We start from the raw sequence: 14,446 nt of genomic DNA, 5'->3' as shown, positions 1-14,446 counted from the left end.
GTGTCTTGCACCTGCTTCAGTCGGGAGCAGCCACTGTCAGAGACCGGGTACTGGACTAGATGGGTCTGATCCAAACGTGTAAAGCCTGTGTCTCTAAGGGCTGGAGAAGGACATATTATCATCGCCACTTAACAGCTGCAGAACTGAATTGACTTGCCCAAGGTCACACGCGGAGTCGGTGGCAGAACCAGGAATTGAACCTGATCTCCTGAGTCCCAGTCCAGTGCCTTAACCCTAGGATCACAGCGAGGCTAGAAGGATCTGAATTTTCCCTCCCCAGCTGCTGTAGCTTCATTGCAAACAATTCCACATGCCACCAGCTGGGATGGTCCTTTTATAAATCACTCACTCAGATGCGAGCGGAGAATGTGTTTTGCTGCCCACATCTGCGAGCCTGTGTCTGTTCAGATGTGGAACTAGGTCAGTTGGGAAATTCCTGGCAGACGCTTTCAGAGAGCTGAAGAGGCTATTTCTCTCTTCCCTTGATAATCTGCAGCTGCGTCTGAGCGGCGGCCGTAACCCCTACGAGGGCCGGGTCGAAGTCCTCGTGCAGCGCAATGGCACTCTGAAGTGGGGGACTGTCTGCAGCCAGAACTGGAGCACCGTGGAAGCCATGGTGGTGTGTCGCCAGCTCGGCCTCGGCTTCGCCAGCCACGCCTTTCAGGTACGTCGCCTCTCTGTGGCGTGGGCTCTGGGCAGAGAGGAGCGAGGGGACCTTTTGCCCCTAGCCCTGTGTTGATCCACAGAGCAGGTACCGCACATCTGGGCACGCTGCCCTGCCAGCGTACCTCAACCCTGGGCGAGCAGGAGCACCCGTGAGGTGCGTGACAGTTCAGTCTGCAGGGCCCAATCTATCCTTGGCCTCCCTGCTGAGCCTGCCAGCAGTGATGGAGGGAAGGGGGTTAACCACCAGGCTGTGGGGAGCCTCCCTGTTCCACACACAACCCCCGAGCGTCAATCACATGGTAATGGTTTTGCTCACAAGTGCAGAGATTCCCTGGAGCCATCCAGCCCCTTAGCTCCCAGCAGTGTGTCCCATGGGCCTGCCACGTACGCCCTTCAGCCGACGAGACAGGACTATACTTCCAGCAGCACGAAGGCTTCCGGGGGGTGCAGTGGTTGGGAGCAGCCCAAGGGAGTTTGTTTAAATCCCAAGGGGAACTCTTTGATCTCGATGACCCCTTTACTCTGGGCTGACACCAGTTATGCTCTCCAAGTAGGTTCCTACCTCTCTCTCTCACTGTCCAAAACAAATGCACAAGCTCCTTGAATGCCCTCTGCAGGAATGCACTGCCCACAGCCTCCATCCCACGGTGAGTCCAGAATGATCTGGTCTAGCCTTGGGTGCAGCATGCACTACAAAGTACATCATGGCTGATAGGTATAGGACAGGGCTGCCACCATAGTGGGCACCAGAGCAGCCATATCGCTTGCCCTAGGGCAGAAATGGCAGGGCTGCCAAGGAAAACAAACCTTTTGGAAACTTGCATCTCAGGGCTGCAGTTCCTAACTCCTCTTCTGCTGGTTTCTGTGGCACATCTGGGGCAATGTTGTGACAACTTCCATCGTAAGGGACGCCCCCCCCACAGCACTTTGGCTGACAGAGACTATCTATAGGATTGTTTTCTCTGCCCTGCACTTCTAGGCTAGAATGTGGCAGCAGCTTAGCAGGACTCAGGAACGTTGCAGAGCAGCTTAGGACAGGGAGCAGAGAGTTACCAAACGATCCAAACGAAATGGCAGTAGGAGACTAGGGAGGCAGAATGCAATCCCTATAAAGGAAGCCAGCCAGGCAGGAAGCTAGTGAATGGGGCAGCAACGGAGGCCTGTCCCAAGAGAGACCCTTGTCCAGAGCTGAGGCAAACATGTCAAGCTTTTCAGGGAAGGGGCTGTCTCGCTGTGGGTGTGTTGTGCCGAGCACAATCTTGCTTCACCCTAAAAACACAGTACAAAATAATGTCAGCTGCCTTCCTGGGCTTGTTTAATGTGGGTAAAGAGTGAGGCCTTCAAATAACTAATAGCTCCTGAATCCTGCCGGGGACTGGGTAGCTCGCTCTGAAGATAGGCGAGACTCTAGGCAAAACCTGAGTGCCGCTCTGTGGTAGGTGAGTTATTGTCTCTGTGTAATAAACGACTCCATCTGGGATCTCCATGGAGAATGTTAAATATTAGGCCCAGTGAACATGGCAGACTCTAGACAGCATTATCATAGAGCAACTAACAAGGCTAGAGATGGAGCATATAGGTCCTTGGAAGACCATTGAGATTAAACAGCTGTCATCTAAGCGGGAGGCGCAGACAACCCACCTTCCGGCAGAGAGGGTTCCAGGGCCCCTGGCAATCCAAACGTTGTAATTCCTATACAAAAGGTTTTGAGGGAGCCGGCCAAAGCTGCACAATGCTCCTATGTTAATGTAGCCAGAGACCCTCCAAAGAAGCTTCTTCCCCACCAGGCCCCAGCCTCCCCTTACCTGGCAGCAGTTCTACTGGATCGGGAGGCCTTAACTGCACTCCTTAGGATCCAGGTCCTCCTTCAGGGGCTTGCCCATGCAGCCACTTCTTCCCCGGTGTCTTCAGGAATCCACCTGATAGGCCGACTACCCTCTCCCACCCCATTTCTCCAGCCAGCAGGCCTGCCCCTTTGTGCTTTGAGGGGAAAGCTGAGTTGCTGTTCCCCTCCTTTGGTATGTTGAGGCTGCCCAGGTTATTCCACCAGCACAACTTTGGGGTGAGTGGCCTAGTGGAGATGCCACTAACCTCGTGGCCTTTGGGCTCTTCTAGTTCGTCATGCCCTAAACTAGTGACCTGTAGGCTGCCTCCAGGCAATGATTTCCCACCGCTGTAGGCCTTCAGGTTGATGGCGATCCTCCCTCCACCATGTCCTAGCACTGGTCAGAAGGGCCTAATTCTTCAGGGATTGGGGTGGGGGCATAGTGCTGTCATTTCTCTCATGCAGGGCTTTGAATTCACAGCTAGTTTAGCAATCCACCTTCACAAGCCGCTGCTTTGGCTCTTTGAGTTTATTTTCTTGTGCAGCTGCCAAGCTAGCGTACAAGAGCCCAGGGCGGCTGCATCCATCGAACACCGCCCTTCCCAGTCTCCCGGCTCTATTGACGCGGCACCAATAGGCTGTCTTGAAACGAGATATTTTCCTTTAGCAGGGGCCGCGGGTATTTAGAATAGAAAAGACCCTTATGTGGGACCAGGGTGCATTATACACATGAACATAAAGCAACACTGTGGGGAACAGGGGTTAGCTGTGTGTGCAGAGGGCATTGCTAACAGGGTTAATGAGACAGTGTGTTGCAACAGCAGCCATGGTACAGACCATTCTTTCTCTACCTGAAATGCATTCCCAGCTTTGACACTTTCACATAGATCAGCATAAGGTGATTTTTTTACTTCACCCCTTGCAGCTGCAACCAATGTCGGGTTCTTAGCCAGGAGGAAGAAGTCTTGGGACTACTAGACAGGGCAAGGGACAGTGGGGAATAATCCTGCATTGGTCCACCAGGGAAACTGTCTATATTTACAATTAATTTGGAGTTCATGTGGATACAATTAATCCACTATACTCAGTTCCCCCTTTAGCTGCAGATCTCCAAGCAGTCCCCAAACGGAATTACAGTAGAAAGATCAGGGCCCCACAGTGCTGTACATACCCCTAGTAAGAGACAGTCCCCGGCCCTGAAGAACTTACAGTTTTAATAGGAAAGACAGGTAAAAGCAGGGGAAGAGGGAATGTTATCTCCATTTTACAGGAGGGAAGCTAAGACAGAGAGAGAGACAGATTGTCCAAGGTCAAACAGGAAGTTGATGGCAGAGGCAGAAACTGAATCTAGATCTTTTGAGATCCAGATGAGGGGCTATAGGTGTTAGACCATCCTGCCTCTTAAACCACTAAGTCTCGTAATGGCCCTGTGAGGTTGTTAAATATAACAATCTCGGTTTTACATAAGCTGAGCACAGAAAGGCTAAGTGGCTTGCCCGTAGTTGCACAGAGGCAGAGCTGGGAATAGGTGGAGGGCTGAGATCTTCCGAGCTGTTCAGGGGATTTAATAACACATCTTCCATTAATTTTAAATCCTGTGAACCGCTTTGAAAATCTCAGCTCAGGACTCCTGGGTCCTAGATTCCAGCTCTAACCAGTAGAGATACTCCTGTCCTTGTCTAGCTCTCAGCAGACAGTACTTCACAATTTCTGGGTACAGCATGCTACCCTTTCAGACTATGCCACTGAACCATTTGCTACCCTTGGGGAGTTGAGGACTTGAGGACCTGGCCCTAAAATCATGTCAGAGGCCTTTAACGTGTTTGTTTCCGATAGGAAAACGTTTGCTTCAAAACATTCCTTCCTGTTTATCTTCTGGGTTTTCCTATTTTCTGGCTGACACCATCTCTGCCTTGCACCAGGCCAGTCTGGCTGTTAATTCTCTATCTCTGGTGTTAGTCATGCAACAGCATTCTGGTCTCATGCTGGAGCATCCTGCTGGCCCTCCCTGATGCACAGATGTTGCAAAGCAGACATGATTTATTTGCCAGGCACCCATCCTAACGTGGCAGTGTATCTGCCCATCCCAACAGCCCGAGAGGATGAATTCATAAACTGGCTGGGTGGAGATGTGGATGTAGAGTTGGACTACAGCAAAGTGGAATTTAAACATATCCAAAACCAAGGAGAGATATTTTTAACCATGTTTAACCGTGACCCATGCTCAGCACAAAGGACGCTCATGATTCCTGGCTTCTACTCCAAGCTCTGGGAGGGAAGTGTCGTCTCCTGCCTTAGAGCAGGGGACTGGGAGTCAGATCCCCCGATTTCTATTCTCTGCAACTCATTGTGTGGCAAGTCATTTAACCTCAGTTAAATTGTGCCTCCATTTCCCTGTCTATACAGTGCAGATAATACCTTGCAGGCAGTTGTGAAGATTAACTAGTTAAAAGTCTATACACTGCTTTTTGTAGATCCAAAGGGCTTAGTATTATCATAAGATAGACATCTGATTGTCTCGGATACCCCCGCGGCTTCAGTACAGCCACAAAAGGCAGGATGTGCCATTTTCTAAAATATCTATTGGCAACAATTCCAGCTCATTTTATATAGATTGCTAAACTTTGCTCTATCTAAATTGCATGGCTTGAAGCCCAAGGGAGTTAGTTAAGGATGGTGTGGTACAACACCCATGTCACGAGGGCTGACTGCATACCTATGTGTACAAATATATACACTTGCTACAGAGTTCAGTTGACTTAAGACAGTACAAAATCCCAGCAGCAAGTCAAACAATGAAATCGTGTACCCTTGTCAGGGCAACTCGCTGATAACCTGTTAATGAAGATCCCAATCTCTGACCGGGTTGAAAAGCCCAAGCAGGCCTCCTAATATAGGAATCAACGTGATAATACATTTACAGATAAAGTTGTGGCAGCAGAATGTCTGTGAATATTGTTATATATATTTTGCTACTATTTCCTCCTTTTTAAAATGGGCCGGGGGGACTTTTTTTTTTTTTTTTTTTTTTTAAGTTTTCCTCCTGCTCAATGGACACAAATTCTCCTTTCACTCCATGTACAGTAACTTATGTTTTTGTTGCTTGTTGCTTCCTGCCTCCCTGCACAGAAGCGGCTGGTCACACACTCTGGGGAGCCTGGTACCCGTATGAAAAAGGGATTCCCATCCAGCTCATTAAACTGGAAGTGGCTCCTGGCTAATTTAATGTGGAGACAGGCTGATGAATTGCAAAACTCATCTTGTGCAAACATTAGCCCAGCTCCAGGATCTCTGCATGCCAGGTGGCCCATGACTGAGGTTAGCACAGAAGCCAGGCCTTCCCACATGGTAGCCCAGAACACTAACCACTTACTTACAGTTTGCTCCAAAGGGTAGTGGGATCTCCTTAGTCTTTGAAGGCTGGGGCAAGGGTTTTCAAACGTGACTGGTGATTCTGGCTGCCCAACTTGTGAGCTCTTAAAGGGGCGGGCGGGGGGCTGAGTTTTTACACAGTGCTGAGCACCCACCCTCTGAAAATCAAGGCCCCTTTAAGGTGGTTCAAGTTTGGCAGACAAAATCACTGGGCCCTTTTGGAAATCTTGACCCAGGATTCAAACCTGGGTCTCCCCTATGGTGCTGCAAATCATTAATAACTGGCTTACCTGGTTTCTGAAGTGAATAAATGTGCCCCAAAGTGATAGATGTGAGAGCTCTGTCTCCCTTCAGAATAAGCATTTCCTAGCTTGATGGCCTCTAAATGATTTGCTTTGACGGGAGCATTACCTCTCCAGAAATATGAAAAGGGCTCGTTCCAAATACAGATGCAAATGTTCATGCATTCACAAAGAACCCTGATGCTGTCTCCCGTGCTATAGTTTGCCTCGTACTCACTTGCCCCTCACTCCAGTGGGAGTTATGGGATTTGGATGGATCTAACTTGCATATCAAAGTACACCGGTGGGGTCTGTCCTTCCGGCAGTGACCTGTGCTTGGACATTCTCCCGAAGAGGAGCACCTGCCACTGGAATCAAATGACCCATTTCTCTCTCTCTCTCTCCCTAGGAAACTTGGTACTGGCACGGAGATGTCAGTGCCAATGACGTCATTTTGAGTGGCGTGAAGTGTTCCGGGACGGAGATGTCCCTGGCGCACTGCCGGCACGACGGGGCCCAGGTGTCGTGCCCCAGAGGTGGCGGCCGCTTTGCCGCAGGAGTTTCCTGCTCAGAAAGTGAGTTACTTGGATTTTCCTCTTCCAATCGTCAAGACACCTAGAAAAGTGATACTGATCATGGAGATTTCCCTTCCAAAGGGCTTCTCTTGGGATGCTGGGAGGAAAGAGGGAGGCTCCTACCAATCATTGGGCCATCTTTCTATTTTAACACACTGGCAAATGTTAGGATCCACTGACTGTCTGAATAATACAGAGTTAAATGTCCAAAAAGCAGCAGTAGGGACGTAGCTTTTTATTTGATGTTCAGTTCCTTGATTTTCTTTCTTCCTCTCGTGCGCCTTCTTCAGTCTCTACTTTCATTCCGTCTTCGGCTCCTCTGTAACTGCTTTCTCCAGCATCTTCTCCAGCCCTTGGCTTTCCACCTCATATTGGGAACAGCCTCCTGTTTCCCACGTGCTCTGCCTCTCCTCCTCCAAACTCAGGTATTTGCCACTGCTTCCTGCACTGACCTTCTCTCCAGCAACATCTCTGCACTTTCTCAAGCCTGAGCCAACTGCCATGTGTATTGCAGTTTGTTGAAAACCTTGGTTTCAAACAGCGCGGATTGTGGCCTTGTCCTGCCCCCTCTAGGACTGCGCAGCGGGGCAGCTATGCCAATGGCTACAATTGGGATATGATTTGAGTGGCAAACCGTCGCTTTGGTGTGGATAGGTCTAAAGACATTTTCCTTTCCCCACGACCAGCTGCCCCGGATCTGGTGCTCAATGCCGAAGTGGTGGAGCAAACCTCCTACCTGGAGGACCGCCCGATGTTCTTGCTGCAGTGTGCGCTTGAGGAGAACTGTCTGGCCACCTCGGCTGCCAACACGTCCGTGTCCACTGGCTACAGGAGGCTCCTGCGCTTCTCCTCCCAGATCCACAACAACGGGCAGGCTGACTTCCGCCCGAAGAATGGCCGCCACGCCTGGATTTGGCATGACTGTCACAGGTGAGTGCTTAGGTCCCTCTGCATTTGTTGCGAATCAAAATGCAAGCACCAAAGACACAGTCCACTCTGCTGCCCTCTACTGGCCATGAGAGATGAGGTGGGTCCATTTCCTCATGGACATGGGCCCATCCACATCTCAAAGCCACCATCCCAAATAGCACTAACTGGCCTCTTCTAGATGTTTGAGCCATTATCATTGTGCTGCACACCACAGCCACTCAAGCTTCATGGAGACATCTGGGATAGAACTCAGGTCCTTCTGCTTCAAAAGCACAGGCCCGGAGCACTGGAGTAAAGGAGAAGCTCCTTAAGAGTATATGGCCTGTGACACACACTTAAGCAGTTATGATTCCAACCAATAGCAAACGCATACACACAGTTTATTACAATATAAAATCACTGATGAAGCCAGGTGGCACAACTGATTGGAATCTCGTTGTGGCTTGCTTTACTGAGAAATCAGAATTCACTGAAGGACACCAGAAGTAGCCTACGCTGAGTTGTTCCTGGGTAAAATTCCTTACCTCCCCATGGATGATGCAAAGGGGTTTGTAAAACAGAAACATCGATGGTTCCATAACCCTCAAACAAGAGCTCACCATCTGATTGCCCTAAGCTAAGGGACAGGTGCCAAGAATCGTAGGAATGGAAGAGACCTTGGGAGGTCATCTAGTCCAGTCTCCTGCGCTCACGGCAGGACTAAGTATTATCTAGACCATGCCTGACAGGTGCTTGTCTAACCTGCTCTTAAAAATCTCCAATGATGGAGATTCCACAACCTCCCTAGGCAATTTATTCTAGTGCTTAACCCCCCTGACAGGAAGATTTTCCTCATGCCCATCCTAAACCTCCCTTGCTGCAATTTAAGGCCATTGCTTCTTGTCCTGTCCTCCAAGGTTAGTGAGAACCATTTTTCTTCCTTCTCCTTTAACAACCTTTTACATACTTGAAAACTGTTATCGTGTCGCCCCCTCAGTCTTCCCTTTTCTAGACAAAACAAACCCAGTTTTTTCAATCTTCCCTCAGAAGTCATGTTTCCTAGACTTTTAATCGTTTTTGTTGCTCTTCTCTGGACTTTTTCCAATTTGTCCACATCTTTCCTGAAATGTGGCACCCAGAACTGGACACAATACTCCAGTTGGGGCTGTACCAGCGTGGAGGAGAGCGGAAGAATTACTTCTCATGTCTTGCTTACAACGCTCCTGCTAATACTTCTCAGAATGATGCTTGCTCTTTTTTGCAAGTGTCACACTGTTGACTCATGATCCCCTATGACCCCCAGATCCCTTTCTGCAGTGATCCTGCCTAGGCAGCCATTTCCCATTTTGTATGTGTGCAATTGATTGTTCCTTCCTAAGTGGAGTACTTTGCATTTTTCCTTATTGAATTTCATCCTATTTACTTCAGATCATATCTCCAGTTTGTCCAGATTGTTTTGAATTTTAATCCTATCCTCCAAAGCACTTGCAAGGCCTCTCAGCTTGGTGTCGTCCACAAACTGTATACGTGTACTCTGTATGCCATGATTTAAATCACTGATGAAGATATTGAACAGAACCAGACCCTGGACTGATCCCATTGGGACCCCACTTCATATACCCGTCCAGCTTGACTGTGAACCACTGATAACTACTCTTTGGGAATGATTTTCCAACCAGTTTTGCACCCACCTTATATTAGCTCCATCTAAGTTGCATTTCCTTAGTTTGTTTGAGAAGGTCATGCGAGACCGTATCAAAAGCCTTACTTAAGTCAAGATATACCATCTCTACCACTTCCTCCCACCCCCACCTCCATCCATTTGTTACCCTGTCAAAGAAAGCTATCGGGTTGGTGTGACACAATTTGTTCTTGACCAATCCATGCTAACTATTACTTATCACCTCATTATCTTCTAGGTGTTTGCAAATTGATTGTTTGATTATTTGCTCCATTATCTTTCCGGGTACAGAAGTGAAGCTGACTGGTCTGTAATTCCCCAGGCTGTCCTTATTACCCATTTTATAGGTTGGTACTCTGTTTGCCCTTTTCCAGTCCTCTGGAATCTCACTTGTCTTCCACGACTCTTTAAAGATAATCGCTCATATCTCCTCAGTCAGGCTCCCAGAAACCTCCGCTCCCATTTCCCTTCCTTTTTCCCTTTGACCAGCTGGAGCCCTTCCTCCTGTATCTCCTTCCCATTTGACTCCCGCAATCAGCCAACCTGCTTTTAATGAACCAAGGTCCATCTTCTGGGCAGACTTTCATTAGAGTCAGGACATCTCCACCATGCTCCAGCGAGGTTGGAGGGGGTAGGGCCAGCTCCACAACTGCACAAAACAGATGGAAAATAAACAGGAGATCCTGCCTGGCAGATGGAAAGGGAAACCAACTTGAGATTTACCAATAGAGAGAAGAAACCTGCATCCCCTTTGTCGTTGCTTTCAGCACCCTACTGGGGGACAGGTTTCCACTGTCTGCCAAACAGTGAGTGAGCATTTATAGGGAGGGATCAGTAGAGAGGCTTCGGCAATGCAGTACCTTCCACAGGGACTATTCTATCCAGCTGACCCTCTTCACCAGCTTCCAGATTCTTTGTGGTCCTCTGTACTGCTTGCCGGCTCCGTTCCTCTCTGAGCCTTCAGTAGTTGGCTCTTGCTCAAGGTGGCTACATTGTGAAAGAGTCCCTCTTATTACATAGAGACTCATACAATACCATGGCCCAACAGCATCCAAGCACTGAGACTGGCTGTTCAAAAGGAGCAAAGGTCTGTGTCTTTTGGAAAACATCTTAAATGAAGTGAGGAGAGGCGCGGGAAGAGGCTACAGGCCCTCTGTGTGCTTGAAACTGGATTGTTTACATGGAGGAACATGAACTATATTCCTCTTGCATCTCTCCAGTCTGTAAATACTGGAATATAAGCACCAGTTGGAATGATGCAAACACATATTTTAGGAACTGAGTCAGACCCTAGGTTCTAAATGTTTTTGCAGCGGAGGCAGCCAAAATAGATTACTTCAAAATCAGCAGCTTGGCTACCACAGAATGCTCCTCTTTTTTCCAGCCGTCTCAGTCCGGGACTGGAAGCCCCTGTTCAGCAGGCGTGTGATACAGGAGCAGGACAAAAATGGAGAAAAGCCACTTAATGCCCAGGTGAAGGGAGACTTAAGAACATCCGGCAGCGATTTCAGGGAAAGCAATTTTGGAAGGGGGGGGGGGGGGGAGGGATGAAGAAAAATCCTCTTTTCCTATAGGGAAAAAATGCTTTTCGTTGGTCTGGAAGCACATTTTAGTTAAATGAACACATCTGTAGTTTGATGTTGCAAACATCTGACCGACAGTATTCGGGAGCACCATTTACTGAGAAGCCCTGATTTATTTTTACAGGCAGAAGGCTAGTTCTGCTTTCTGTTCAAGTCGAGCCACTTTTTAAAAGCTCTTCAGCAATGTATTTTGGATTAGGCTCTGTGCAATTGGCCCAATCCCGCAATCGGCTTGGTGCGGATGAACTCTTGGGGCCCATCCCGAGTGCTCCTAAAATCAGTGAGGCTTGGCACGGGTCTGCTCGCAGGGATCAGATGGCAGGATTTGGGGCCTGTTTTGTTCACGTGCTTATCACCATGGTATCTGAGAGCCTTTGGTGGTAACCATGCTGGCAACAACCATGTTCCAGCCACTTCGCTCTACCACTGGTTCCAAGGAGCGGGGGACAAATTCTGATCTGAGTTATGTCAGTGTAACTAAGCCCTGACTGAGCAAAGCCCATGCTTAACTTTAAGCATGTCTTTAAGTCCATCCGTATTCAGCAAAGCACTTATGCACAAGTCCCACTGACTTCAGTTGGACTTAAAGACATGATTAAAGTTAAGCAACTTTGTTGAATCAGTGGCTTGATGCACAATATTGCTCTCTCACACACACACATTTATCCGCCCTGACTACAATGCCATTGTGTAGAGCAGGAACCTGTCTGACAGCAGCACAGACAGGATCAAGCTGACTCTGTTAGTACCCGGTTAAAATTATGAAGTGGACTGTGTGTATGAACCCAGCCATCCTGTTTGAGGCAGAGTGAAATGAGCTCAAAACTAAATTTACCTGATTCTGCTGTTAATTTCTGGCCAGTAACTTAATGTTCTGTACCCTTTGAACTAAGGTGGCTAAGGTTTCCATCTCTCTGAGATGCGTATGTGGCCCCAATCGCTCTTGGTTTCCCGCTCTCTAATGCATGAGGTATGGCAGCATTCATCCATTTTAAAGGGGAACTGAGGCACACAAACTAAGTGATTTGCCCACGGTCCTACAAGATGTTTGTGGCAGAGCAAGGAATTAAACCCAGCTTTCCGAAGTTGTGGATTAACGCCCTAACCACTGGATCATCCTTCCTCTCTAGGGGTTACGCTATGCTTTTAAGATGGCAGTAAGTTAACAGCTATCCTAACTAAAGACTATATTTCTTTGTCTCTTACAGACATTATCACAGCATGGAGGTTTTCACACACTACGACCTGTTGAACCTCAATGGTACCAAGGTGGCCGAAGGACACAAAGCCAGTTTCTGTTTGGAAGACACTGAATGTGAAGCAGGTACTCTTGCTATATCCACATAGCGTGGGAAGTTTGTGTAGGGAATTTATTGGTGTTCTCAGAATCCAAAGACCCAGCCATGTCCCTTAGCAGGGAGGATGGCGAACTTGCTCATCCAAGAGCTGTGATTGTTCTTGAGGCAAAGGAGGTCAATGCTTCCTAGTCTTTAAACCACGAAGAGAGTCGAAATCTATTGGTGCTTACAAAAGGTTCCTGGTGCCATTATGTGAAGAATAACGAGCTTCAAACGTGCTCAGCTCATTGGGTGCAGGGCTGTTTGGAGTCAGAAATGTAAGGCCAGATTTTCCAATGACACAAGTATTTCCTAGCCACAGATCTGGGTGATTAGGTAGGAAAAAGGTGTGCATTATATCATCTTGTTCTCTGCCCCTGCAGACTGTTATAGCTGCAACATTTTGGATGAGACCTAAAGTCTCTTGAGGGAGTTGAAGGAACCACTGGTACTTTCTACATGAGAAGTGCTAACCTGCTGTCACGGATAAATTCCAACTCATGTATTTACATTCTGTTTTCCTAAAACTCCCCCTCTAATTTCAAAAGGACACAGAATTATTTACTTCCTCTCATGTAGCATTGTGGCCTTCTGTCACAAACACTGCTGCATTCCACCCCAGAAGTGGCTGCATTTCAGGGGGCTTCCTATCCATTGAGTTCATAAATGCTGCTTTGGGATGGACGCACTATCCTAAGATACGATATTCACCTCAGGAGCACTGTGTATACGCTCTTCTGTTCAGAGGAACTGCCTGTCTCATAGTGATGTTAAGAGAATACCCACCACACCAGCTGCGATTGTTCTGACATGCACTCTGTGTCCACACCTCTTTCCTCTGTAGATGTGCAGAAACAGTACGAATGTGCTAATTTTGGGGAACAAGGAATCACAGTGGGATGCTGGGATGTCTATCGTCATGATATTGACTGCCAATGGGTCGACATTACTGATATCCCACCAGGAGATTACCTCTTCCAGGTACGTGGGGACTGGAATGTGGGCAATGGAGGTGGTCACTTGTCTACTGGTATCTAGCAGCAAACTGGTTACATTTCTATCAATCTTAAGTGATTTTAAAAATAAGCTCAAGGTAGCATGGCCAGTTACAATAGACAGATCATGAGAAGAGGTGTAGGTTAGATACTAGAAAAAAAACTATTTCACTAGGAGAGTGGTGAAGCACTGGAATGGGAGGTGGTAGAATCTCCATCCTTAGATGTTTTTAAGGCCCGGCTTGACAAAGCCCTGGCTAGGATGATTTAGCTGGGATTGGTCCTGCTTTGAGCAGGGGGTTGGACTAGATGACCTCCTGAGGTCTCTTCCAACCCTAATCCTCTATGATCTGCGCCATATTTTGAATACCGTACAATTGTTCCAGCCTTCCTTCAGAAATGCTCTCAAGTAATTTTCGGACAAAAATTTAGGTGACTGGTGATTAAGTGTTTTACAAACCCCCGTGTAAACAGCATTGTCTGTAATTTAAGGAGTGAAAAGAATTCTGATCATTCTCATGCACTCCTTTCAACTCTAACATTGCAGCATGGGAATCCACTAGTGCTACTTCAGTCAGTTTCACGTTAATGCTACTTTCATTGCCCAAGTGAACTGAAATTCAAACAAACTATGGAAAGGGTAAAAAATCTAAAACCTTTCATGTACACAGAGAGAACGCTTTTTAAATAAATTAGTTTGGTCTTGACAGCTGTCCTATTAAATACAATCAAGCCTCCCCTTTGCCTGTAAGCTTTGAGGCAGGTCCAGTGTCTTCAGCTGGGACTGAGAAGCACCTAGCTCTTTGGGCACTGCGAGCATGCAAATAATATTGCAATCAAATGTGAAAAATCCTCTTCCATGCGAAACGGTTTCATTGTGTCTAAGGAAATCTCTTGTGATGTAGCAAAGAGTTTTAAAGGACTTACTAATACAGCTGGTCAGAAAATAAACTGAAAAATAGGTTGAAAAAAATGCAGGCTTTTAAAAATATTCTGACCAGCTCTTCTTCTTAATTATTTGTATTACTGTAGACCTTGGAGCCCTAGTCCTGTGCCAGGCGCTGTATGGGGTGGATTTGATTTAAATCACCACTCAGAAAGACTTGATTTAGTCATGGCTTTCTACATAAAAGTGCATTCTTGTTGGTTGTTATAATCTTAATACATATTCTTCACAACTCAGAGATAGATGTAGGTTTCATATTTAGAAGGTACACACTAT

General features: G+C 47.5%; 1 protein-coding gene across 3 annotated transcripts in view; it reads left to right on the top strand.

Moving 5' to 3' along the window:
• The window catches only part of LOXL2 (lysyl oxidase like 2), a 92,531-nt gene that overhangs the window by 72,332 nt on the left and 5,753 nt on the right, over window positions 1–14,446 (top strand). For all 3 annotated transcript variants that reach the window (XM_048829314.2, XM_048829312.2, XM_048829313.2), the window contains 5 exons: window positions 497–664; window positions 6,554–6,719; window positions 7,406–7,649; window positions 12,101–12,216; window positions 13,074–13,210. In XM_048829314.2, coding sequence (XP_048685271.1) covers window positions 497–664; window positions 6,554–6,719; window positions 7,406–7,649; window positions 12,101–12,216; window positions 13,074–13,210 — 831 coding nt within the window. The remainder of the gene's footprint in view (window positions 1–496; window positions 665–6,553; window positions 6,720–7,405; window positions 7,650–12,100; window positions 12,217–13,073; window positions 13,211–14,446) is intronic.

The sequence above is a fragment of the Caretta caretta genome, chromosome 26 (assembly GCF_965140235.1).
Source record: "Caretta caretta isolate rCarCar2 chromosome 26, rCarCar1.hap1, whole genome shotgun sequence".
NCBI lineage: Eukaryota > Metazoa > Chordata > Testudines > Cheloniidae > Caretta > Caretta caretta.
Note: the sequence above shows the minus strand (reverse complement) of the source record. Positions and strands in the feature narration are given on the sequence as shown.